Source organism: Entelurus aequoreus, linkage group LG12 (assembly GCF_033978785.1).
Source record: "Entelurus aequoreus isolate RoL-2023_Sb linkage group LG12, RoL_Eaeq_v1.1, whole genome shotgun sequence".
NCBI lineage: Eukaryota > Metazoa > Chordata > Actinopteri > Syngnathiformes > Syngnathidae > Entelurus > Entelurus aequoreus.
In genome coordinates this window covers 17,858,180-17,882,048 of record NC_084742.1, presented here as the reverse complement: position 1 = coordinate 17,882,048, position 23,869 = coordinate 17,858,180, and the positions used below count along the sequence as shown (strand labels likewise).

At 40.6% G+C, this 23,869-nt stretch overlaps 1 protein-coding gene across 3 annotated transcripts in view; it reads left to right on the top strand.

The window, feature by feature from the left end:
- The window catches only part of cpsf6 (cleavage and polyadenylation specific factor 6), a 42,473-nt gene that overhangs the window by 5,245 nt on the left and 13,359 nt on the right, over positions 1 to 23,869 (top strand). The window contains exons 2-10 of one of the 3 annotated variants that reach the window (XM_062064921.1): positions 15,237 to 15,446; positions 15,532 to 15,635; positions 15,713 to 15,858; positions 15,938 to 16,111; positions 17,159 to 17,242; positions 21,345 to 21,843; positions 21,934 to 22,049; positions 22,131 to 22,284; positions 22,361 to 22,589. In XM_062064921.1, coding sequence (XP_061920905.1) covers positions 15,237 to 15,446; positions 15,532 to 15,635; positions 15,713 to 15,858; positions 15,938 to 16,111; positions 17,159 to 17,242; positions 21,345 to 21,843; positions 21,934 to 22,049; positions 22,131 to 22,284; positions 22,361 to 22,577 — 1,704 coding nt within the window. In that variant the 3' untranslated portion in view covers positions 22,578 to 22,589. The remainder of the gene's footprint in view (positions 1 to 15,236; positions 15,447 to 15,531; positions 15,636 to 15,712; positions 15,859 to 15,937; positions 16,112 to 17,158; positions 17,243 to 21,344; positions 21,844 to 21,933; positions 22,050 to 22,130; positions 22,285 to 22,360; positions 22,590 to 23,869) is intronic. The other 2 variants (XM_062064923.1, XM_062064922.1) reach the window with 2 other exon arrangements.

The following is a 23,869-nucleotide window of genomic DNA, read 5'->3' as shown; positions in this document are numbered from 1 at the left end:
GCATATTTAAAAATACAGCGATAATAATAACCATGATAATTTTGTTCACAATAACGTGATAAGAAATTTTCATACCGTGACTTCCCTACTCATTCATAAATATGTATTTATACTATAACTGTGCCGCTCATTGAGCTGTTACGAAAATTAATAATAAAATGGCCATTTAAAGTGCTAAAAAACAATTAACCTTGTTTATGTACAAACCCTGTTTCCATATGAGTTGGGAAATTGTGTTAGATGTAAATATAAACAGAATACAATGATTTGCAAATCATTTTCAACCCATATTCAGTTGAATATGCTACAAAGACAACATATTTGATGTTCAAACTGATAAACTTTTTTTTTATTTGCAAATCATCATTAACTTTAGAATTTGATGCCAGCAACACGTGACAAAGAAGTTGGGAAAGGTGGCAATAAATACTGATAAAGTTGAGGAATGCTCATCAAACACTTATTTGGAACATCCCACAGGTGAACAGGCAAATTGGGAACAGGTGGGTGCCATGATTGGGTATAAAAGTAGATTCCATGAAATGCTCAGTCATTCACAAACAAGGATGGGGTGAGGGTCACCACTTTGTCAACAAATGCGTGAGCAAATTGTTGAACAGTTTAAGAAAACATTTTTCAACAAGCTATTGCAAGGAATTTAGGGATTTCACCATCTACGGTCCGTAATATCATCAAAGGGTTCAGAGAATCTGGAGAAATCACTGCACGTAAGCAGCTAAGCCCGTGACCTTCGATCCCTCAGGCCAGGGGTGGGCAATTCATTTTTACCGGGGGCCGCATGAGCAACCCGAGCACTGCTGGAGGGCCACATCGACAATATTTCAATTACATTTTGCTCAATATTTTTTTTTATATATACCGTAAGATAAATAATAATAATTAATAATAATAGTAATACTTCAACATAGTGTGTGTAACAGCATTCCATGACTAATATAAATAAATTAACATTAATAATAAATGACAGTAAAATAAGCACACGTATGACTGAGGAGTCATAGTGTAACTTTGTGTGGTGTTTGAGTTGTCCGACTTTTTGTGTGGCCATAAACGCACCAGTGGTTTAGTGCTATGCGTGTTGGTGACAGATGGCAGGTTGGTTTTGGCCTGGTTTGTACGGCAGAAAATTACTAGTTTTTCGAGATAGAAGTGTTTTACTCATGTTTTTGGTGTGGTTATGTCCGAATATAAACAGTTTTGCTCAATAAAGTGATCGATATAATTCCTGTCCTCGAAGCATCTCGATAGACGTTACAATAATTGAATGGTGTTCAATTGAACGGTGTTGACGAACAACTTTAGGGCCGCTTGTTGTCACTGTCACTCAGAGTTGCATTGCAAAATTACATTGAATAAATATGTTTATTTTGTTTAGAATTCAGATGGGATTTGATTTGGTGCGCGGCATATATTTGCTGCGCGCAGCAGACGCTTGAGCAGTGCGCAATTGCGCAGGCACGCACCTTCGAGGGAACGTTGCTTTGCAGTCCATGTCTTGTTGGAAACACGCCATTCTTCATCAACTTTTCTCTTTTTAGCGTCTCGGGTGTAAACCGTGCATCACTTGTCTCTGCATGTGCACCTTCTCTCGCAGTTTACACACGGACACACGCCCATAAATAATAATTTTCAAAATAAAAGCAGCACAGTTGTATTGCGCGCACGACAGATGTTTTTTCAACTTTATTTTGTAATTAATGATTGCAGCTGTTCACATTCACTCACAATCACGCACACGCATACGTCCACACGGAAGTAATACAAATAACGATTTTCAAAACAAAAGCAGCACCGTTGTATTGCACACTCGACATAGATACTTTTTAAAATCTTTTTTGTAATTTATAATTGGCCTCACGCGGGCCGGACAGGGACGCACAAAGGGCCGGATGCGGCCCGCGGGCCGCAGAATGCCCAGGTCTGCCTCAGGCTGTACTGCATCAACAAGCAACATCAGTGTGTAAAGGATATCACCACATGGGCTCAGGAACACTTCAGAAACCCACTGTTAGTAACTACAGTTGGTCGCTACATCTGTAAGTGCAAGTTAAAACTCTCCTATGCAAGGCGAAAACCGTTTATCAACAACACGCAGAAACGCCGTCGGCTTCGTTGGGCCTGAGCTGACTGCGGACTGATACAAAGTGAAAAAGTGGTCTGTGGTGTGACGAGTCCACATTTCAAATTGTTTTTGGAAACTGTGGACATTGTGTCCTCCGGACCAAAGAGGAAAAGAACAATCCGGATTGTTGTAGGCGCAAAGTTGAAAAGCCAGCATCTGTGATGATATGGGGGTGTATTAGTCCCCAAGACATGGGTAATTTACACATCTGTGAAGGCGCCATTATTAATGAAAGGTACATACAGGTTTTGGAGCTTTTGATTGATTGATTGATTGATTGATTGAGACTTTTAGGTTGCACAGTGAAGTACATATTCCGTACAATTGACCACTAAATGGTAACACCCTGGTATGGTAAATGGTAAATATACATAAACGACATGTCATCGGCATGCGACTGTGAATTGTTTTTGTTTGCGGATGACTCTGCCTTGCTGGTATCCGGCAAGGACAAGTCACAGGTGGAGAAAATCCTCAGTGCTGAGCTCTGTAGAACTTGCACCTGGCTCGCTGACAACAAGCTATCCATACACTTGGGTAAAACAGAATCCATCCTGTTTGGGTACCACATCAAACTTAAGAAAGTCAATGACTTCACCATAAAAGTAGGTGACATTGTTATCACCAGGAAAGATGAGGTCACCTACCTAGGTTCCATTCTAGAGGCTAACCTTTCCTGTGATAAAATGGCAACCAAGGTAATCAAAAAGGTTAACCAACGAACGAGATTTCTCTACAGAATTTCCTCTCTGGTCAACAAAAGCACCTTGAGGATTCTGGCGGGAACTCTCGTTCAACCCTTTTTCGATTACGCATGCACCTCCTGGTACCCTAGCACCTCCAAAACCCTCAAATCTAAACTCCAAACATCTCAGAACAAGCTAGTCAGGTTACTTCTAGACGTCCACCCCAGATCCCACCTCACTCCTACCCACTTCTCTAAAGTGGGCTGGCTCAAGGTGGAGGACAGAGTTAAACAACTTGCACTGAGCCTAGTCTATAAAATCCGCTACACCTCCCTGATACCGAAGTACATGTCAAACTACTTCCTTAACGTAAATGACCGCCATAACCACAACACCAGGGGGTGCTCCACTAACCACGTTAAACCCAGATTCCGAACTAACAAAGGTCTTCTGTCTGTCTGTCTGTCTGTCTGTCTGTCTGTCTGTCTGTCTGTCTGTGTCTCTCTCTCTCTCTCTCTCTCTCTCTCTCTCTCTCTCTCTCTCTGTCCACTACTTGATGTCCATATCCTCCCCCCCTCCACACCCCTGATTGTAAATGATGTAAATAATTCAATGTGATTATCTTATGTGATGACTGTATTATGATGATAGTATATATGATAGTATATATCTGTATCATGAATCAATTTAAGTGGACCCTCACTTAAACAAGTTGAAAAACTTATTCGGGTGTTACCATTTAGTGGTCAATTGTACGGAATATGTACTTCACTGTGCAACCTACTAATAAAAGTCTCAATCAATCAATCAAACCCGAATATGTTTTTCAACTTAAGTCGGGGTTCACTTAAATTGATTCATGATACAGATATATACTATCATATATACTATCATCATAATACAGTCATCACACAAGAGAATCACATTGAATTATTTACATTATTTACATATGTTGCCATCCAAGCAACGTTACCATGGACGCCACTGCTTATTTCAGCAAGACAATGCCAAGCCACGTGTTACATCAACGTGGCTTCATAGTAGTAAAAGAGTGCGGGTACTAGACTGGCCTGCCTGTAGTCCAGACCTGTCTCCCATTGAAAACGTGTGGCGCATTATGAAGCCTAAAATAACTTAAGCTGTACATCAAGCAAGAATGGGAAAGAATTTCACCTAAGAAGCTTAAAAAATGTGTCTCCTCAGTTCCCAAACGTTTACTAAGTGTTGTTAAAAGGAAAGGCCATGTAACACAGTGGTGAACATACCCTTTCCCAACTACTTTGGCACGTGTTGCAGCCATGAAATTCTAAGTTAATTATTATTTGCAAAAAAAATAGTTTATGAGTTTGAACATCAAATATGGGGCGGCGTGGCGAAGTTGGTAGAGTGGCCGTGCCAGCAATCGGAAAGTTGCTGGTTACTGGGGTTCAATCCCCACCTTCTACCATCCTAGTCACGTCCGTTGTGTCCTTGGGCAAGACACTTCACCCTTGCTCCTGATGGCTGCTGGTTAGCGCCTTGCATGGCAGCTCCCGCCATCAGTGTGTGAATGTGTGTGTGAATGGGTGAATGTGGAAATACTGTCAAAGCGCTTTGAGTACCTTGAAGGTAGAAAAGCGCTATACAATTATCATCATTTATCATTTATTTATCATTTAAATATCTTGTCTTTGTAGTGCATTCAATTGAATATGGGTTTAAAAGGATTTGCAAATCATTGTATTCCGTTTATATTTACATCTAACACAATTTCCCAACTCGTATGGAAAACGGGGTTTGTATTAAAAAAACAGTTAAAATAGAAATTAAAATAGAAGAAATATATATTAAATGTTAACATTTGCATTTCAAATATAACTTCCTCAACACACAACCATGGACAACACCTAAACAATCAATGTAAACAAAATTCTAATATCACAGTTGTTGAGCTTATTTCGAACATGAATACACATACAATGATACATCACATAATTAACTAATCATTTCTCTTTACATGTCCGAAAAGTAGTAGGAAGAAGAAAAGCTTATTTCACCCTACCCCTTTTCCACTTCAGAGCACCTACTAACACATATGTTTACTTATTAATTTTTTTGTAACTGTTAGATTCTCCCCGCGGTCTTCGATTGAACATTCAGAGGCCAGGTCTTTCTAGAAAAATAAACATGTATTGAAAACGGTCACAAATAAACATTACAGCATTGGTCTCAATCACACAATCACCTAGGTACTGCTGAAAGGAATTCGCCTCAATCAACAATTCTTCTTTCTTCTTTTAGTTCTTGTAAAACAAAATCCATCTGGGCCAGACGACTTCATGGTCGCTTGAAGTTGGGGGCGAGTAGTCCAGGTGGCTTTGGCACAACAAGGCCATCAGGAGGCGCCTTGGTGAAGACGTCCTTGGATAAGATGGGGTTGTGTATGTCATTAAAACTATTAGTTGCGCAGTATTAGATTAAAGTTTACGGGACACAAAGATCCAACATTTTTACCGTATTAGGAATAGCCATAACGGTTTCATAGTGTTTTCACTGTAAGAAGGCCTTGCTATCAGTCAGACTGACACATGTAGTGTGTGCTCCAAGCAGTGCAAAGGTGAAAGAGGAAGTTTGAGAGAGTGAACCTTAGGGCTGGGCGATATATCGAATATACTCGATATATTGCGGGTTTGTCTCTGTACGATATAGAAAATGACTATATCGTGATATTCGAGTATACGTTCTCACGCAGTTGCTTTTAGCTGCGGGCATTACACTACAGGCTCTTCACGCTCTTTGTTGTATCTGCTTCTCACAGAGACATAAAACAAGCGCACCTTCTTACATACTTCACATACTGTCACGTGTGCAATGTCATACGCTCTCGCCGAGCAGACAGGTAGCGGCATGGTAACGTTAGCTGTGATGCTAGCGGAGAGGTGCGAGCGGTAATACAAGAGAAAGAAGGTGCAAATCTGGTAACAAATGAAGGAATGATTATTTTCCAAAAAAAACGCAGGGAGTCCATCTCCTGGCGGTGGTTTGGCTTCAAGCGGGTAGATGGTGAAGAAGTATGCGGCAAAAGCGTTGCTACAAAAAGTAGCAGCACTGCTAATGTGTAGCATCTTTTGAAAAGTCACCCACTAGAGAATGAAGAGTGCTTGAAACTCCGCATGTCAACATCTCCGTTCGGTGCCACACCCACAAAATGCCCAAGCAACCATTTCCAGATCAACACCGTATGGAAAAAAAAAAGTTTCGATATATCGCGGGTTTGTCTCTGTGCGATATAGAAATTGACTATATCGTGATATTCGAGTACCGTATTTTTCGGATTATAAGTTGCTCCGGGGTATACGTCGCACCGGCCGAAAATGCATAATAAAGAAGGAAAAAAACATATTTACGTCGCACTCGAGTATAAGTCGCATTTTTGGGGGAAATTTATTTGATAAAATCCAACACCAAGAATAGACATTTGAAAGGCAATTTAAAATAAATATAGAATAGTGAACAACAGGCTGAATAAGTATACGTTATATGACGCGTAAATAACCAATGTGCCTGGTATGTTAACGTAACATATTATGATAAGAGTCATTCAAATAACTATAACATATAGAACATGCTATACGTTTACCAAACAATCTGTCACTCCTGATCGCTAAATCCGATGAAATCTTCTTCCTCGTTGTCGCTCGTGGTATGCGCCGCTGGCGTCCTTTCTTTCTGCTGCTCGATTGCAGTTTTCTGCTGCATATTTCACTACGTCCAGCTTCTAATCTGCAGTATATGATTTCCTTTTCGGTGCCATTTTTGTTCAGCCCTTCTTAATTTTTATAAGTTACCGCTAGGGCTGCAACAACTAATCGATTAAAATCGATTATAAAAATAGTTGGCGATTAATTTAGTCATCGATTCGTTGGATCTATGCTATGCAGTGTTTCCCATAAACTGCCAAGATACCTGTGGCGGTGGGGGCGTGGTTATGGGCGTGGTCACCATGACATCATCGAGTAATTTGCATAATTTACTACAATGATATGATTTTCTCTGAAAAGGCTCAAAAAATGTATACTTACTAATTAATAACAGTTTTGTTTTAAACGTCCATCCATCCATTTTATATTATGAATACACAAAAGATAACTACTACAGTATCAAATTAGTATTAGTATCTGAAGCACCGTCTCCATGTGTGTTTTTTGACAACAGGGTTATAACCTGGACACGTTAGCTCGTCGGTATGGCAACAGGTGACTGTTACTGCGTGCGTCTGCCCCGGCCCCCGAGTCAAACAGCGAGCGGCGGTGTTAATGAAGCAGCGTCAGACTGCTCACCGTCAGTGAAACGCTCGGTGAAATCGCGGATTAACGTTAAATATATGACGAGCCGCGAGCGATGCAGCTATAACATATCTCACCTGGTAGAGCACCCGCTGCGGCGGCGACCCAGTTCGATCCCACCTGACAGTCGCTTTGCTCTCACCCTCTCTCCCCCCTCCCCCGTCTCTCTCCAGCTGTCCTTTCAAAATAAATGCATTCAAATCCCGAAAATAAAAATTAAGAAAATCCGAGTCGTGGCGGACGTAATTCTTTCGTGGCGGGCCGCCACAAATAAATGAATGTGTGGGAAACACTGCTATGCACATGCGCAGAGGCTCCTTTTTATTTAATTTTTTTAAATTATTTTTTTATAAACCTTTATTTATAAACAGCAACATTTACAAACAGCTGAGAAACAATAATCAAAATAAGTATGGTGCCAGTATGCTGTTTTTTTTCTAATAAAATACTGGAAAGGATATAAATGTAGTTTGTCTCTTTTATCCGATTATTAATCGAAGTAATAATCGACAGATTGATCGATTATCAAATTAGTTGTTAGTTGCAGCCCTAGTTACCGCCAATGTTGAAATGACAGCACGGCAGTAGCATATGGCAGTTAGCATCCCATGACCCACCATGCACTTCTGCCATGACCCTCCCCCGCCGAATTCTTATTGGTTGACGTGTGAGTGACGATTGCTGACGTGTGTGTGACGATTGCTGACATTTGCTTCGTCTCTTTTGTGAATTAGATAAATAATATTATTTGATATTTTACGGTAATGTGTTAATAATTTCACACATAAGTCGCTCCGGAGTATATGTCGCACCCACGGCCAAACTATGAAAAAAACTGTGATTTATAATCCGAAAAATACGGTATACGTTCTCATGCAGTTGCTTTTAGCTGCGGGCATTACACTGCATGCGTTTCCCACTCTTTCTTGTCTCTCCTTCTCACAGAGATGTAAACCAAGCGCACCTTCTTACATACGTCACATACTGTCACGTGTGCAACGTCACACGATCCCGCAGAGCAGAGAGGTAGCGACATGATAACGTTAACTGTGATGCTAACGGTGAGGTGCGGGTAGTAATACGAGAGAGAGAAGATGCAAATCTGGTAACAAATGAAGGAAGAATTAATTCCCAAGAAAAACAGCACGGGATCCATCGTCCGGCGGTGGTTTGGCTTCAAGCGGGAATGTGTTCAACATTTACGCGGCAAAAGCGTTGCTACAAAAAGTAACAGCTCTGCTAATGTAGCATAATTTGAAAAGTCACCCGCTAGAGATTAAAGAGTGCTTGAAACTCTGCATGTCAACATCTCCGTCCGGTGCCACACCAACAAAATGCCGAAGCAACTATTTCCAGATCAACACCGTATGGGGAAAAAAAAAGTCAACAACAAAAGGAGATAACGTCCGCAGGAACCTATTATGCAGCTCATTTTTATTTGACAGTTATTGAAATATCTTGTGTGACATCATGCACAAATGTGCACTTTATTTGTTTCTAACTATTGTAGTGGCGTTCTGTACAAAAAGTACACTTTAATTTAGTGTTGTTTTGATATGTCATCTTGGTGACATCATTCACAAAAGTGCACTTATAGCTTGTTTTAAAATGTCTCTGACAATCTTGCACTTTCTGTTTTAAAATGACATGAATGTCTGTGCCACTGCTTAATAACTGTTTAATAAATACAGTTTTGGTAAATTGACTTAGTTGTGTCTTTGGAGGTGGGAGGAAGCCGGGGCAACACTAAATTGGCCCTAGTGTGTGAATGTGAGTGTGAATGTTGTCTGTCTATCTGTGTTGGCCCTGCAATAAGGTGGCGACTTGTCCAGGGTGTACCCCGACTTCCGCCCGATTGTAGCTGAGATAGGCTCCAGCTCCCCCCACGACCCCGAAGGGAATAAGCGGTAGCAAATGGATGGATGGATGGACTTAGTTGTGATTTCCCTCTCTGCATGAAAGTTAAAAAAAAGAGCATATATTAATGCAGTATGAACAAGAATGTTTTAATGTAGACATATAGAATCATCATACTGGTGTGATTATATGCATCAAGTGTTCATTCAAGGCTAAGGCAAAATATCGAGATATATATCGTGTATCGTGACATGGCCTAAAAATATCAAGATATTAATAAAAGGCCATATCGCCCAGCCCTAGTGAACCTACATATATAATAACAACTTGAGGTATTTTGATATTATCCACAATGAAGTCACTCTAAAACTAACCACACTAAGGAAAGTACATCATATATATATATATATATATATATATATATATATATATATATATATATATATATATATATATATATATATATATATATATATATATATATATATATATATATATATATATATATATATATATATATATATATATATATATATATATACACACACACACATCTATGTAGGAATCATGTTTAATTTTATAGTTTGGAATAAATTGGGAAAAAAGCAATATAATTATGCAGGATGAAGGTTGGGTCGAATGCAGCTAACTTAATGCTAACAATGGACCTTATTTGTATTCTCATTAACTTTGAGTCACTAGAGAAAAGCGCTGTATAAATATAATTCACAATACAATTTTTGGGTAAAATGTTATGAGCAAAACTGTTTTCAGGCAACAATGCGGAGGTATCATAAGATTAAACATACCGTATTTTTCGGATTATAAATCAGTTTTTTTTCACAGTTTGGCCGATGCGATGTTTTTTTTGTTTGTTTTTTTTTGTCCAAGAAATACAATCATGTGTGCTTACGGGCTGTATCCCTGCAGACTATATCGGTCTATATTGATATATAATGTATATATTGTGTTTTTTATGTTGATTTAATAAAACAATTTTTATTTTTTTATTTTTTATTTTTTTCTTGTGCGGCCCGGTACCAATCGGTCCACTGACCGGTACCGGGCCGTGGCCCGGTGGTTGGGAACCACTGCGTTATGACACATAAATAACCAACTGAGAACGTGCCTGGTATGTTAACGTAACATATTATGGTAAGAGTCATTCAAATAACTATAAGGCTGCAGCTAACGATTATTTTTCTATCGATTAATCTATAGATTATTTTTTCGATTAATCGGTTAATCTATAGATTATTTTTTCGATTCATCTATAGATTATTTTTCCTTTTACCGATTTTTTTATTTTTATTATTTAAAATGAAGATGAAAAAATAAAAGTAGGCCAGTTTTTTCAAAAGGCATGGTTTTTATTTACAAAAAAAAAAAGTATGGCCACTCAGTCAACATTGACAACAACATGACAAAATATTCTGTAACAATGTAAACATTTAAAACTTTTAACATTTAACAAAATTAAAAGTAGCTTATTTGCTTTTTAATGTGCAAATATAAAAGTAAACATCCAGTGCAAATCTTAATATTCTGCAATAGTATAAGCATTTCAAAAGTAAAAGTATTGCTTATTTTGCTTTAAAATGTGCAAAAATAAAGATAAACGTCCAATACAAAAAAGTGCAAAACGAAATATTCTGTAACAACAGTGTAAACATTTCAACAAAAGTGAAAGTATTGCTTATTTGCTAAAATGTGCAAAAATAAAGATAAACATCCAATACAAAAAAGTGCCAATCCAAATATTCTGGAGCACTGTAAACATTAAGTATTGCTTTTAAAATGTGCAAAATAAACATCCAGTCCAACACAGTACACAATAACCAATTCTACTCATTCCAGTTAGTGACTAACAGTTGTAATGAAGAAAGGTTAGCATGTCTACTTGCTTTGCTTCTTTTCTTGTTTACAATATTCCCAGCAGCTGAAAATAGGCGCTCAGAAGGGGTCGATGTGGCTGGAACTGAGAGGTAATTAGCCTTCACCTCAAACCAGGACTGCGAGTGAGCTGAGCTGCAGTTTAAGTTTCTAGTAGGTCAACGGGCTCATAGTGATGTTACTAGTAGTTGACTGGGAGGTGTTTATTATCATTTGGGGAGAGTCCGCTGCCTGATGCTCACCTGCTAAACACCTATCTGCTCCACGCTGAAGCGCTGACTACATGCGCTATGAATACGCACTGCTGATTGGCTGATAATGCTTCGTGTGTACCAATCAGATGGTTGTGTGGGTGGGACAATGCTGCGTGTGTACCAATCAGATGGTTGTATGGGTGGGACAATGCTGCGTGCTGAGACAGAGGCAGACAAGCAAAGCAACTTGTTAAGACTTTAGCAGATAAAGTTAGCTTTAGCTTAGAAACTCGTTCGGTACACCCCCGTACCGAACCGAAAGCCCCGTACCGAAACGGTTCAATACAAAACACATACCGTTACACCCCTAGCAGATACAAATGACACATTCATGTATTTGTGTAATGATGACAACGTATGCTAACGCGGACGATTGACTAGTTGATGGTTGATGGTTTTCTTTTCAAATGTTCGTTCATAGCCGTTGTGCTGCTATGATATGCCATTTCCGCTCGACACAGTGTGCATACAACAACATTATTAGGCTGTGTATTGAAATACTCCCACACTTTTGACGACTTTTGGCGTGCGTTTTTCCCCTCGCTCGCACAGTCTGCTTTGCGCTCCGCCATGACGGTAGTGTGACGTAATTATGCGACGCGTCGACGCACAAAAACGGCGTCGACGTATTTACGTAACCGATGACGTCGACTACGTCGACGCGTCGTTTCAGCCTTAAATAACTATAACATATAGAACATGCTATACGTTTACCAAACAATCTGTCACTCCTAATCGCTAAATCCGATGAAATCTTATACGTCTAGTCTCTTACGTGAATGAGCTAAATAATATTGTTTGATATTTTACGGTAATGTGTTAATAATTTCACACATAAGTCGCTCCTGACTTATAGTCCGAAAAATACGGTAGTTAATCATAGAACTAGCGCCCAATGTTAATAAAAAAAAAAGTATGGATTTTGAATCAAGAATTGTTTTGAATCGAGAATCAATTCTCAACTGAATCGTTACCAAGAATCGAATCGAATTGTGCAGTGCCCAAAGATTCACAGCCCTACAATATACCGTATTACCAAGTGAAAATAGTGCAAAGTTTGAAAATGTAAACAAAGAACCCTGAGAATAATTTTTTTTCAGGTTTACTGCCAGGAAGTTTTGTGGTCTGTGTAACATTTAATTTGGTCTATTATTTTTATATGGAAATTATTTTGTTATTGAGTCATTAATATTTAAGTATTATTGGACCAAAATATTTTAAAGTAGCACATTTGTTATATTTTGTTATTGTATTCATACAGTCCTGCAATTTAGTTCCTACCTGTTGTTTCTGTACAGCTGAATAGGGAATGGACGTTGGTTAAAAAGAAAAGATGAGCGCGGTAAAGGACTACGGTCCATTTGAAAAAGTGCAAAAAATGCCATACTGTCAAGGTGATTTGTCCTGTTTTATCGACAATTCCTTCACTTTCTGCAGCACTCATTTAAAAACGTTTCTTCTCACTCCTTGCAGAGAATCAACAGTGAGATGGCGCACCCAAAAAGATTGTTGATACTGATATGTGATTGGCTGTTTAGCATGTCCCTCCCATTGTTCACTGACCCTTCCTGTTTTGTTAGCTTACGAGAACTCTTTACAGTTTCTTCTGACCAAAAAATATATATTTATCGAACACATTTTACATTGACATCGAATACATGTCTATCATGATATATAATTATATTGTTATATCGGCCTAGCCCTAGATTATCCATATATGGTAAAGATTTACCTAAAGTGCTTTGCTCGAGTTCGCCATTTTGTCCGACATTGTATTCAATTAACTCCTTCTTTTTCGCTATCCTCTTGTGGAGCAGAATAGCTCGTACATAGACATGCGTCCTCCGTTGTTGCCATTTCAAATACAAATTAGCGAATAGTTTAAACTTATATCTGTCAGTAGACTCGCTATGGAAGCGCTAAAATCTACAACATGGATGACGAGAAAAGAAGCTGTCAAAGTGGGGCCATGTAAATGAGACCGCCCACAAAAGCGGACATCCTGTAGAAACGGTCAAAAAGCAGTTTGCATGTGGACAAGAAGCAAAATTGCATACAAAATTGTGTTTTGAAAGTGTTTTTGTGGTCATGACTTTAGTACAATATAACTGTAAACATGATTTTTTTATGTGTTTGACAAACTGTGACACTCATTCAGAAAACATGACATCTCTCAAGTAGATCACTCCTGTGAAACATCACAAAAGTCAATATTAAGCGTTTACATAGAAAAATCAACATTTTTGTTACTCAGCTTAGGGTATTGACATCACAACAAGGTGGCTGGGTATGTTTGTCGTCTCGCACATGTATGAGACACTTTTTTACATACTGCAAAGTCCTTATTCAGCGTTTTTACATCCACACTGAGTGAGTGCACAAGTTTTATTTAAACGATGCTTGTGCTTATGTCAGCTCAACTTCATTCCCCTTGAGTTTGCCATTGTAGCGCCTTACAGTTTCTTTTTCTGTGACTTGTGTGAGGATCAAAGTTAATGTGCCTTACAGGATGCCGTAGCGGTGTTGTTTGAAGGCATTTCTGGACTTATTACGTGTGGGTAGGGCTGCGTGATTATGGCCAAATTATTCATCACAAATATTTTTATCAATATTGAAATCACGATTATTATTCACGATCATTTACTATGTTATGAAAAACATATTTATTGCCCTTTCTATTTTAAACAAACACACGGTTGCCCCTTGGTGGTTGGCTGACTGCTGGTTGTAAAATTGCTTTAATTGATATGCAGCGGAGCCTGCTTTTTAAATGTTAATATCGCCGACGATCACCCTCATTGAATCGTAGCGGCCAAATTGTGATCGCGACTAAAATTGTATTAATTGTGCAGCCCTAAGTGTGGGATTTTAAAGGGCTGATGCAGCTCTCCTTGTCTTTATTCATTTACAACTTACCAAAGTGTAAATTACAACAGTTAACTGGGCGTTTATTTCAAAATAAAATGTTATCAAAAAAATAGTTAATCAATTATAAAATAACATTTGCAAAAGACTAAGGGATAACTAAAAATAAATATGTCATTGCAGAGTGCGATCATAAAGTGCAAACAAGTGGGGGGAAAACGATTATTTATGCGCAAAAGACACAATACAAGGAACAAACTGTATTGCTCACAGTATATATAGGACATTGAAAAATCCATCCATTTTCTGCCGCTTGTGTCTTTGTGAAATATAACAGTATTACATCCGTTATTCGTGTGTGTCTCTGAGAAGTGGATGGATATGGGGTCCCTCGGTGCACGGTTGTTATGCGAGTCTGTACGTCGGGGCTTTGCGTCGCGGCGGGGGGACCGCTCTGGGAGCAACCATAACTCTGTTTGTATTATTAGCTTCACGTCACCGGCAAACAATGACGGTTGAGAAAAGAAGGGAAATGTTTTTAATGCTGAACCTGTCGCCGCAACTCAATAATTTATTTCAATGTGCAATGCGCAGCTTTGCCGTGCAACTTTTTGTGGCGTTTGTTTGTTTATACGTGCAGGAACATTTCCGGGTTTGCAGGAACATTTCCGGGTTTGCGGGAACGAGCGAAAGGATGCCTAGAGAACGATGAGGCGTGCGGGTGTGTTCCCGCATTAAAATGTAGCGCACTCTATGGGAGAGAAGGGCACCAATGTAATAATGTATTTATTTTTCCAAATATTTTCAGGAACTACAGGCGACCAGCCATCCTCTCACTCACTCTTACTGGCTCTCACATAAATCCATTGTCTTTCGGTTGCCCCTTGGTGGTTGGCTGACTGCTGGTTGTAAAAGTGCTTTAATTGATATGCAGCGGAGCCTGCTTTTTAAATGTTAATATCGCCGACGATCACCCTCATTGAATCGTAGCGGCCAAATTGTGATCGCGATTAAAATTGTATTAATTGTGCAGCCCTAAGTGTGGGATTTAAGAGGGCTGATGCAGCTCTCCTTGTCTTTATTCATTTACAACTTACCAAAGTGTAAATTACAACAGTTAATAGTGGGTGGGTGAGGGATATCGATGATCGTATTATTAAATGCTAAGATAGTTGTATATATTGTCACACTCCTACTTCATTGTGTTTTTCAGGAAGCCGATTACCCCGTTCATGATCAGATAGACCTGTATGATGATGTAATATCTCCGTCAGTCAACAATGGTGATGCGCCGGAGGACCGCGACTATTTGGACTCTTTGCCGTCGCAAGGCGGAGGAGATGGAGGCAAGAATGCGCCGCCCAATGTGGTGTACACCTACTCGGGAAAGAGGATCGCCCTTTACATCGGGAACCTCACATGGGTAAGTTAAAAAGAGGCCAGAGCTATCTTGAAATTGTTTTATTGTTATATTTGTTAATATTTGACTGTTATGTCTTCTCTTACAGTGGACAACTGATGAGGACTTAACAGAAGCAATACGGTCAGTAGGCATCACAGACGTGTTGGAGATAAAGTTCTTTGAAAATAGAGCCAATGGCCAGTCAAAAGGGTACGTATTTGGTGGTAGTAGTTGACTTTTTTCTGTATGTGATGACTTGTGATGCATGTCCTCTCTTTGTCCACCAGCTTTGCTCTGGTGTGTGTGGGCTCAGATGGATCATCCAGGAAACTGATGGACCTTTTGTCCAAGAGGGAGCTCCACGGTCAGAATCCTATTGTCACGCCGTGCAACAAACAGTCTCTCAGCCAGTTTGAGATGCAGTCACGCAAAAGTAAATAGTGCACAACCAGCGAACTCACATTATCTTGCAGTTATATTTGAAAATGGGGTTGTGTGTTTTCTCCTTAAAGGTAACCACTCAGGCCAGATGTCAGGCGAAGGTAAAGCTGGTCCCCCAGGCATTGGCCGTAGTGGTTTTCCAATGGGCAGTCGAGGTAGAAGCAGGTTCCCTGGACAACCTGGTCCTGGAGGAGACCGTTTTCAGGGTTCTGTTGGCCCCGGAGGACCACCACCACACTTCCCTGGTTTGTAAAAAGTGCAAATAAAACACATCTAAAATGTGGCGAGTTTTAGCCATTTAAAATAGCTCAATCACGATTAGCAAACAAATTGTGCCCATCCATCAGTCATATGAATAGCGCTGCAATATCCCTCATGCCCCCAGGTAGTCTTTTGTGTGTGACAGCAGTGTCCCACTTTGCCAATGTTAGTGTCCAATCACTAGCCGTTCGGTGCAAAACAAACACAACGAGACTTACCAGGTAACCAGGAAGATAAACAATCAATCAACTTTGTTTATATAGCACATTTTCATGCACAGGCAAGTTGCAACACAAAGTAATAGATAATGGAGGTCATCTAAACTTTTGTTGACAAAGATTTAATGCTGCTCTTGCCAGCATGAAGCTTCAAACTGTGCTCACAGTGAAGCACACCACAGTATGATCATGCAACATAAACGTCTAAATGAAACAGGTATATTTTTATTGATCGTATTTGTAACTGAGAGTTTTATAATATCACCTCTAATGTGATGTAAACCCATTATGAAAAAAGGAAGGCAGCTGTAACTCAAGAGACGAAGTACTTTAGTTTACAAATCTCCCTGCACACTTAACCACCAAGTACGCCAGAAAAAACAAGCGCGCACTTCCAGCTTTCAAAATAAAATTGCTGTGCGTTAGTTCCTGTCTAACTGCAGACATAATAAGACTCTTAGTAAATATGTAAGATATTCTTCTATTATTTTGCACTTAAAGAAACCATACTATACTGCAATTTGCAGTGATAGAATGTTCTAACTGCAGACATAATAAGACTCTTAGTAAATATGTAAGATATTCTTCTATTATTTTGCACTTAAAGAAACCATACTTTACTGCAATTTGCAGTGATAGAATGTTGCAGCACAAGGACACTTTCACTTGTAATTCCTTTTTTTATTACAAAATTTTAGATTTGTCTTTTTCACATCTCTTCTGTCTCATAGTGGTCTGGCATTGCTGGACAAAACGTTATCAGCTTGTTGGCGACAAATAAAAAGTTGTTTAATTTGCCTTCTCTTTCCTCAGGGGAAAGGATGAGACCTGATCTGATTAGGCACCAAGATGGCCACCTGGATATGAATTTCAATCCCGGAAACTGGCGTGACAGAGGTGAAACACTTTGATTTTGATTCGACTGACCTGTATTTGAATTCTATTACTGTAGAAGTGCAAGTACTAGAGATGTGACATTTGCGAACGAGTTAAGTCTTTTAAGCGGCTCTTTCAAATGAACGATGAGAGTCGATTCGCCGTTGTAATTACTTCGTTTGAGAGCTGTTCTGTATGCAAATTTCCCACGCTGCCCTCTCCAATCCAAATCAGTTTTATTGGCTTTATTTATTGGAGTATTGACATCACCGAGTTAAAAGTCGTCTCAGAAGGCTCTATTTATGTTAAGGTTATCAAGCGCACGCGCTCACTTAGGCAGTTAACTTAGGGGAGGAGTTTAATAGGCACCTTAAAGGCCTACTGAAACCCACTACTACCGACCACGCAGTCTGATAGTTTATATATCAATGATGAAATCTTAACATTATAACACATGCCAATACGGCCGGGTTAACTTATAAAGTGACATTTTAAATTTGCCGCTAAACTTCCGGTTCGAAACGCCTCTGAGGATGACGTATGCGCGTGACGTAGCCCGACGAACACGGGTATGCCTTCCACATTGAAGCCGATATGAAAAAGCTCTGTTTTCATTTCATAATTCCACAGTATTCTGGACATCTGTGTTCGTGAATCTGTTTCAATCATGTTCATTGCATTATGGAGAAGGAAGCCAAGCAAGCAAAGAAGAAAGTTGTCGGTGCGAAATGGACGTATTTTTCGAACGTAGTCAGCCACAACAGTACACAGCCGGCGCTTCTTTGTTTACATTCCCGAAAGATGCAGTCAAGATGGAAGAACTCGGATAACAGAGACTCTAACCAGGAGGACTTTTGATTTGGATACACAGACGCCTGTAGAGAACTGGGACAACACAGACTCTTACCAGGATTACTTTGATTTGGATGACAAAGACGCAGACGTGCTACTGTGAGTATGCAGCTTTGGCTTTTTTTTGCGTATGTACGTAACTTTTTAAAAATATATAAGCTTTATGAACCTTGGGTTAGGTGAACGGTCTTTTGGGCTGAGTGATTGTGTGTGTTGATCATGTGTTTGAATTGTATTGGCGTGTTCTATGGAGCTAGGAGCTAGCAGAGGAGCTAGGAGCTAGCATAACACGTACCGTACCGTAAGTGCGCGTCACGTACGTAACTTTTTAAAAATATATAAGCTTTATGAACCTTGGGTTAGGTGAACGGTCTTTTGGGCTGAGTGATTGTGTGTGTTGATCGGGTGTTTGAATTGTATTGGCGTGTTCTATGGAGCTAGGAGCTAGCAGAGGAGCTAGGAGCTAGCATAACAAACACGCAGGTGTTATTATGCAGGATTAATTTGTGGCATATTAAATATAAGCCTGGTTGTGTTGTGGCTAATAGAGTATATATATGTCTTGTGTTTATTTACTGTTGTAGTCATTCCCAGCTGAATATCAGGTACCGTGAGTATGCAGCCTTGGCTGCTAAACATTCGATAACTTGACCGTATGTGCGCGTCACGTACGTAACTTTTTAAAAATATATAAGCTTTATGAACCTTGGGTTAGGTAAACGGTCTTTTGGGCTGAGTGATTGTGTGTGTTGATCAGGTGTTTGAATTGTATTGGCGTGTTCTATGGAGCTAGGAGCTAGCAGAGGAGCTAGGAGCTAGCATAACAAACACGCAGGTGTTTTTATGCAGGATTAATTTGTGGCATATTAAATATAAGCCTGGTTGTGTTGTGGCTAATAGAGTATATATATGTCTTGTGTTTATTTACTGTTGTAGTCATTCCCAGCTGAATATCAGGTCACCCCCGGCTCTCACAGCATCTTCCCTATCTGAATAGCTTCAACTCCCCACTAGTCCTTCACTTGCACTTTACTCATCCACAAATCTTTCATCCTCGCTCAAATTAATGGGGAAATTGTCGCTTTCTCGGTCCGAATCTCTCTCACTTCATGCGGCCATCATTGTAAACAATAGGGAACTTTGCGTATATGTTCAACTGACTACGTCACGCTACTTCCGGTAGGTGCAAGCCTTTTTTTTATCAGATACCAAAAGTTGCAATCTTTATCGTCGTTGTTCTATACTAAATCCTTTCAGCAAAAATATGGCAATATCGCGAAATGATCAAGTATGACACATAGAATAGATCTGCTATCCCCGTTTAAATAAAAAAAATTCATTTCAGTAGGCCTTTAACCTACATCCTTTTATCCGATGTATTAGTAATTAGAAAGAGAGATGTATTAGCAACTGGAAAATAACACAATATTAACAAAAGTCAAAAGAAATGTAATTTGGATGCACTTCCATGCAAAATGCTGGGCCTTAACATGCAAGGTATGTACAGTACGTAGTGACGTCACTGTCAAAGAATGGGGAAATGGCACCATCTTGTGGAATGTTTGCAATTAAAACCGAAGACAAATATATATCCATCCATTCACCCATTTTCTACCGCTTGTCCCTTTTGGGGTCGCTGGAGCCTATCTCAGCTGCATTCGGGCGGTAGGCGGGGTACACCCTGGACAAGTCGGCACCTCATCACAGCAAATATATATGAATATTCCAAAATATTTCTCTCCTACAGTGTTTATATTGGTCTAATGCAGGGGTCGGCAACCCGCGGCTCCGGAGCCGCATGCGGCTCCTTGACCACTCTGATGCGGCTCAGCTACATACATGCCGACCCCCCCGATTTTCCCAGGAGACTTATGGATCTCAGTGTCTCTCATAGATTACTCCCAGGGAAAAAATAATCCTATTTACACTCTAATTACTAAATAAAGGGCATGCCCTAATTGCAATGCAGTAATTGTCCTCTATAGCATTTACATATAGCGTGCCAGTCCAGCCTCATGTTGTTATTCCTTGCACACACAGGGGACAGCAAAGCATACTTACTCATCAGCCACACAGCTTACACTGACGGTAGCCATATCAAACAACTTTAACATTGTTACGTTACAAATATGCGCCACACTGTGAACCCACACCAAAAAAGAATGAAAAATACATTTCTGGAGAACATCCCACCGTAACACAACATAAACACAACACAACCATTACCCAGAATCCCATGCAGCCCTAACTCTTCCGGTCTACATTATACACCCCCGCTACCACCAAATCCCCCCACACATCAACCCCCCCCCCCCCTTCCGTGCGTTGGTTGAGCGGAAGAGTTAGGGCTGCATGGGATTCTGGGTATTGGTACCGTCAGTGTAAGATGTGTGGCTGCTGAGGTAGTAGCCTTGCTGTCAATTACGTGAGGAAACTGAAGCTGCATTCTACATGTGGTCGAGCAGGTACACTGTTAGGGCAGACCGCAGAGGGTACCAATTGCAGTGTCATCACGCTCTGATATTCGGGAGTCTCCCGGGATAAATGAGAGGGTTGGCAAATATAACATCAAATTTCCACATTAAAGTGTGTGCTGGTGCGTGTGTCGGAGACCCCTGGTTAACATAGCACAAAGCATTTAAGCTTTGTATGCGGTGTTTTTCATTTTAAATTTTAGAAATTTTTTTGTGGCTCCCATTACTTTCTTTAATTTGTGAAACTTGCCAAAATGGCTCTTTGAGTGGTAAAGGTTGCCGACCCCTGGTCTAATGTATACATTTTGATTTATTGACCAAACTTTTATATTATGACCACCATGAGTGATTGAGATGAAAACAAGTTACTTAAAAATATAAATAAATATAGGAACGAGCTAGTCTTTTGAACGGCACCTTAACATTTGGCTCCTGTCAATGAGCCATAAACACTATCTCTAGCAAGTACAGTTTGCATCTAGTACTTAATGCAAGAGTAAATATGTGAAGGAGTTTGCTCTGATTTGATTTGATAGAAATATTTTGGCTTTCATTTGTGGCATTAAGAATTTCTCCTGTGTGAGTGGCTCTCTTTTCATCTCTCTGTCATTGTATCTTTTTTCCAATCAGCTCAAAAGCTTAATATTATAATAATTGTACCAATGTGCTGTATTTTAACATTTTGTTATTTTAATCAGTAGACATACTTTCCTCAAGAGAGGCTGTATTTGTCAGACTTGCATGAGCTTGTCCTTAAATGTTGTCTTTTGTTTGTGTCCTGTATTGTTTTCTTTTAGGTGGTATGCAGGGACCTCCACGCCCCCCTCCTGGTCCTCCTGGCCCTCCAGGACCACCACCTGGCCAGGGCCTCCTCCTCCCCCTTGTTCCACCAAATCGTGGTGAGAGGCCACCTCCCCCTGTTCTCTTCCCAGGCCAGTTTGGCCAGCCACCCTTAGGACCCCTGCCTCCAGGCCCCCCACCTCCAGGCTTCGGTCTACCACCTGGACCGCCACCGCCCCAGCAAGGTCCGCCGCCGCCAAGACCCTTCCCTCCACGTCCCATGGGTCCAATTGGGCCACCTTTGGGTTTGGGTTTGGGTTTGGCTCCACCTCCTCACATGGGAGGTCCTCCTCCTGGTGGGCCGCCACCAGCCCCCCATGTCAATCCTGCTTTCTTCCCCCCACCCGGTAGCAACAACATGCCCCTCAACGACAGGGGGCCCCCAGGACCAAATGACCCATACGGACACGGACGCCCACCACCTTATGAGAGAGGAGACTACGGTCCTGGAGGCAGGTGAGTGAAGTGATTGAAAAGTAATATCATAGTTCAATTAGTTTTGTTATGTTGTGAGGTATTTGTGTTGGTGTTTGTGTGTATTCCCAGGGACATGGATTCATCACGGAACCCTCTAAGTGAAGCCGAGTTTGAGGAGATCATGAACAGGAACAGAGCCATCTCCTCGAGTGCTATATCCAGAGCTGTGTCTGATGCCAGTGCAGGTAACACACATTCCACATAGAACCAGACCCTCTACACTCCCTTTAAAAGCAAACCTTATGCCACCCTCTTTTTCTAAATAGCTGACTATGGCAGCGCCATAGAGACGTTGGTGACAGCCATCAGTTTGATTAAGCAGTCCAAAGTATCCGCTGATGACCGCTGCAAGGTCCTGATAAGTTCTCTTCAAGACTGTCTCCACGGCATCGAGTCCAAAAGCTACGGCTCTGCCGCCAGGTAAAGATTAACATTTCATCACAAACTCCTGACAGCTTCTCTTCTTCCATTTTGAGTCTTGATGTTTATCTTTAAGAAGTGATCATGTAAACACTATGCCCAAAAGGCGAGAGCGCTCCAGGGAACGCGATCACAGCCGCTCCAGAGAAAAGAGCAGGCGCCACAAGTCGCGCAGTCGCGATCGGCATGAGGACTACTACCGAGAACGTAGCCGTGAGCGCGACCGCCATCGTGAGAGGGACCGTGACCGAGACCGTGAAAGAGAGAGAGAACGAGAGTATCGACACCGCTAATGGAGGAGTGAGGTGGGTCTATGTCTTGCTATAATAAAATGTCTACACACAGTAATACAGTCTATGCAAACCATGTTAATCAATAGAGCCTTTAAATCCAAAGGAATGACGAAGAAATACGTTTTGACGTTGGGTAAGTTCAAGGTAAGCGTACTGTTAACCATGAGCAACTTTTTTGTTGTGTGAAATTGTCCCACAGGAAAATTTGTCATAATATTTACCATGCAAATTCTGTAAAGTTTGTCAGAGTTTTAACTGTGTTGTCCATGTACGAAAACAAAATATTTCCTGGTAATTGTTTTTGGTCTACAAGCATTTCAAGCTGCTCCTATTACAAATAATCACAATTAAGGGGTTGTATACATCAAGATAGCGTATTAGGCTCAATTCGAATTCTCCCTACTTCACCCTTCCACTTGGCTCTAGCATCTACTGCCATTGCAAAGTATTGCAAATAAGCCCCTATGCATATGGACGTTGATCGAGTCTCGCTACGTCATCAACCCTCGCTGTTTGCCAGCCATGACGTAAATCGGATACAGCAAATGTTTGTTTTCTTTCAAAATGCAGTCGCGGCGATGTTCAGCTTTGCTTGTGCTCTTTTTGTTTTTTTTCGCCTGTATTTATTAAGAAGAATAATAAATAAATAATAAATGGGTTATACTTGTATAGCGCTTTTCTACCTTCAAGGTACTCAAAGCGCTTTGACAGTATTTCCACATTCACCCATTCACACACACATTCACACACTGATGGCGGGAGCTGCCATGCAAGGCGCTAACCAGCAGCCATCAGGAGCAAGGGTGAAGTGTCTTGCCCAAGGACACAACGGACGTGACTAGGATGGTAGAAGGTGGGGATTGAACCCCAGTAACCAGCAACCGTCCGATTGCTGGCACAGCCACTCTACCCACTTCGCAACGCTGCTTAGAAGACAATGTTTTTGGCGAAATCTGCAAGTGCTGGCGCATTAGCTCGCGGTATGTAAAATGTGTTTCATTGTGTATTTGTGTTTGAAGCCAATACTTACGTGCAGTAGCAAAGGTTTGAAGTCTGACTAAACCACCAGTTTCATTATTAAGAATACCATTAGTTACGCTTATTACTTACATTTGTACGCTTCTCTGGGTTTTTGGTCTGTCATCTTCCTCCTTGCACTCGATAGTGTAAGGTCTGCGAGATCACTTTGCTTCGAGGGAGGTATTTTGCCCTCCCCCCCTACCTGGTGGATAATTTGAACACCTCTTGATTGACGTGAATGTGCAAAAACAAGGGCGTAGGAAGGGTATTCG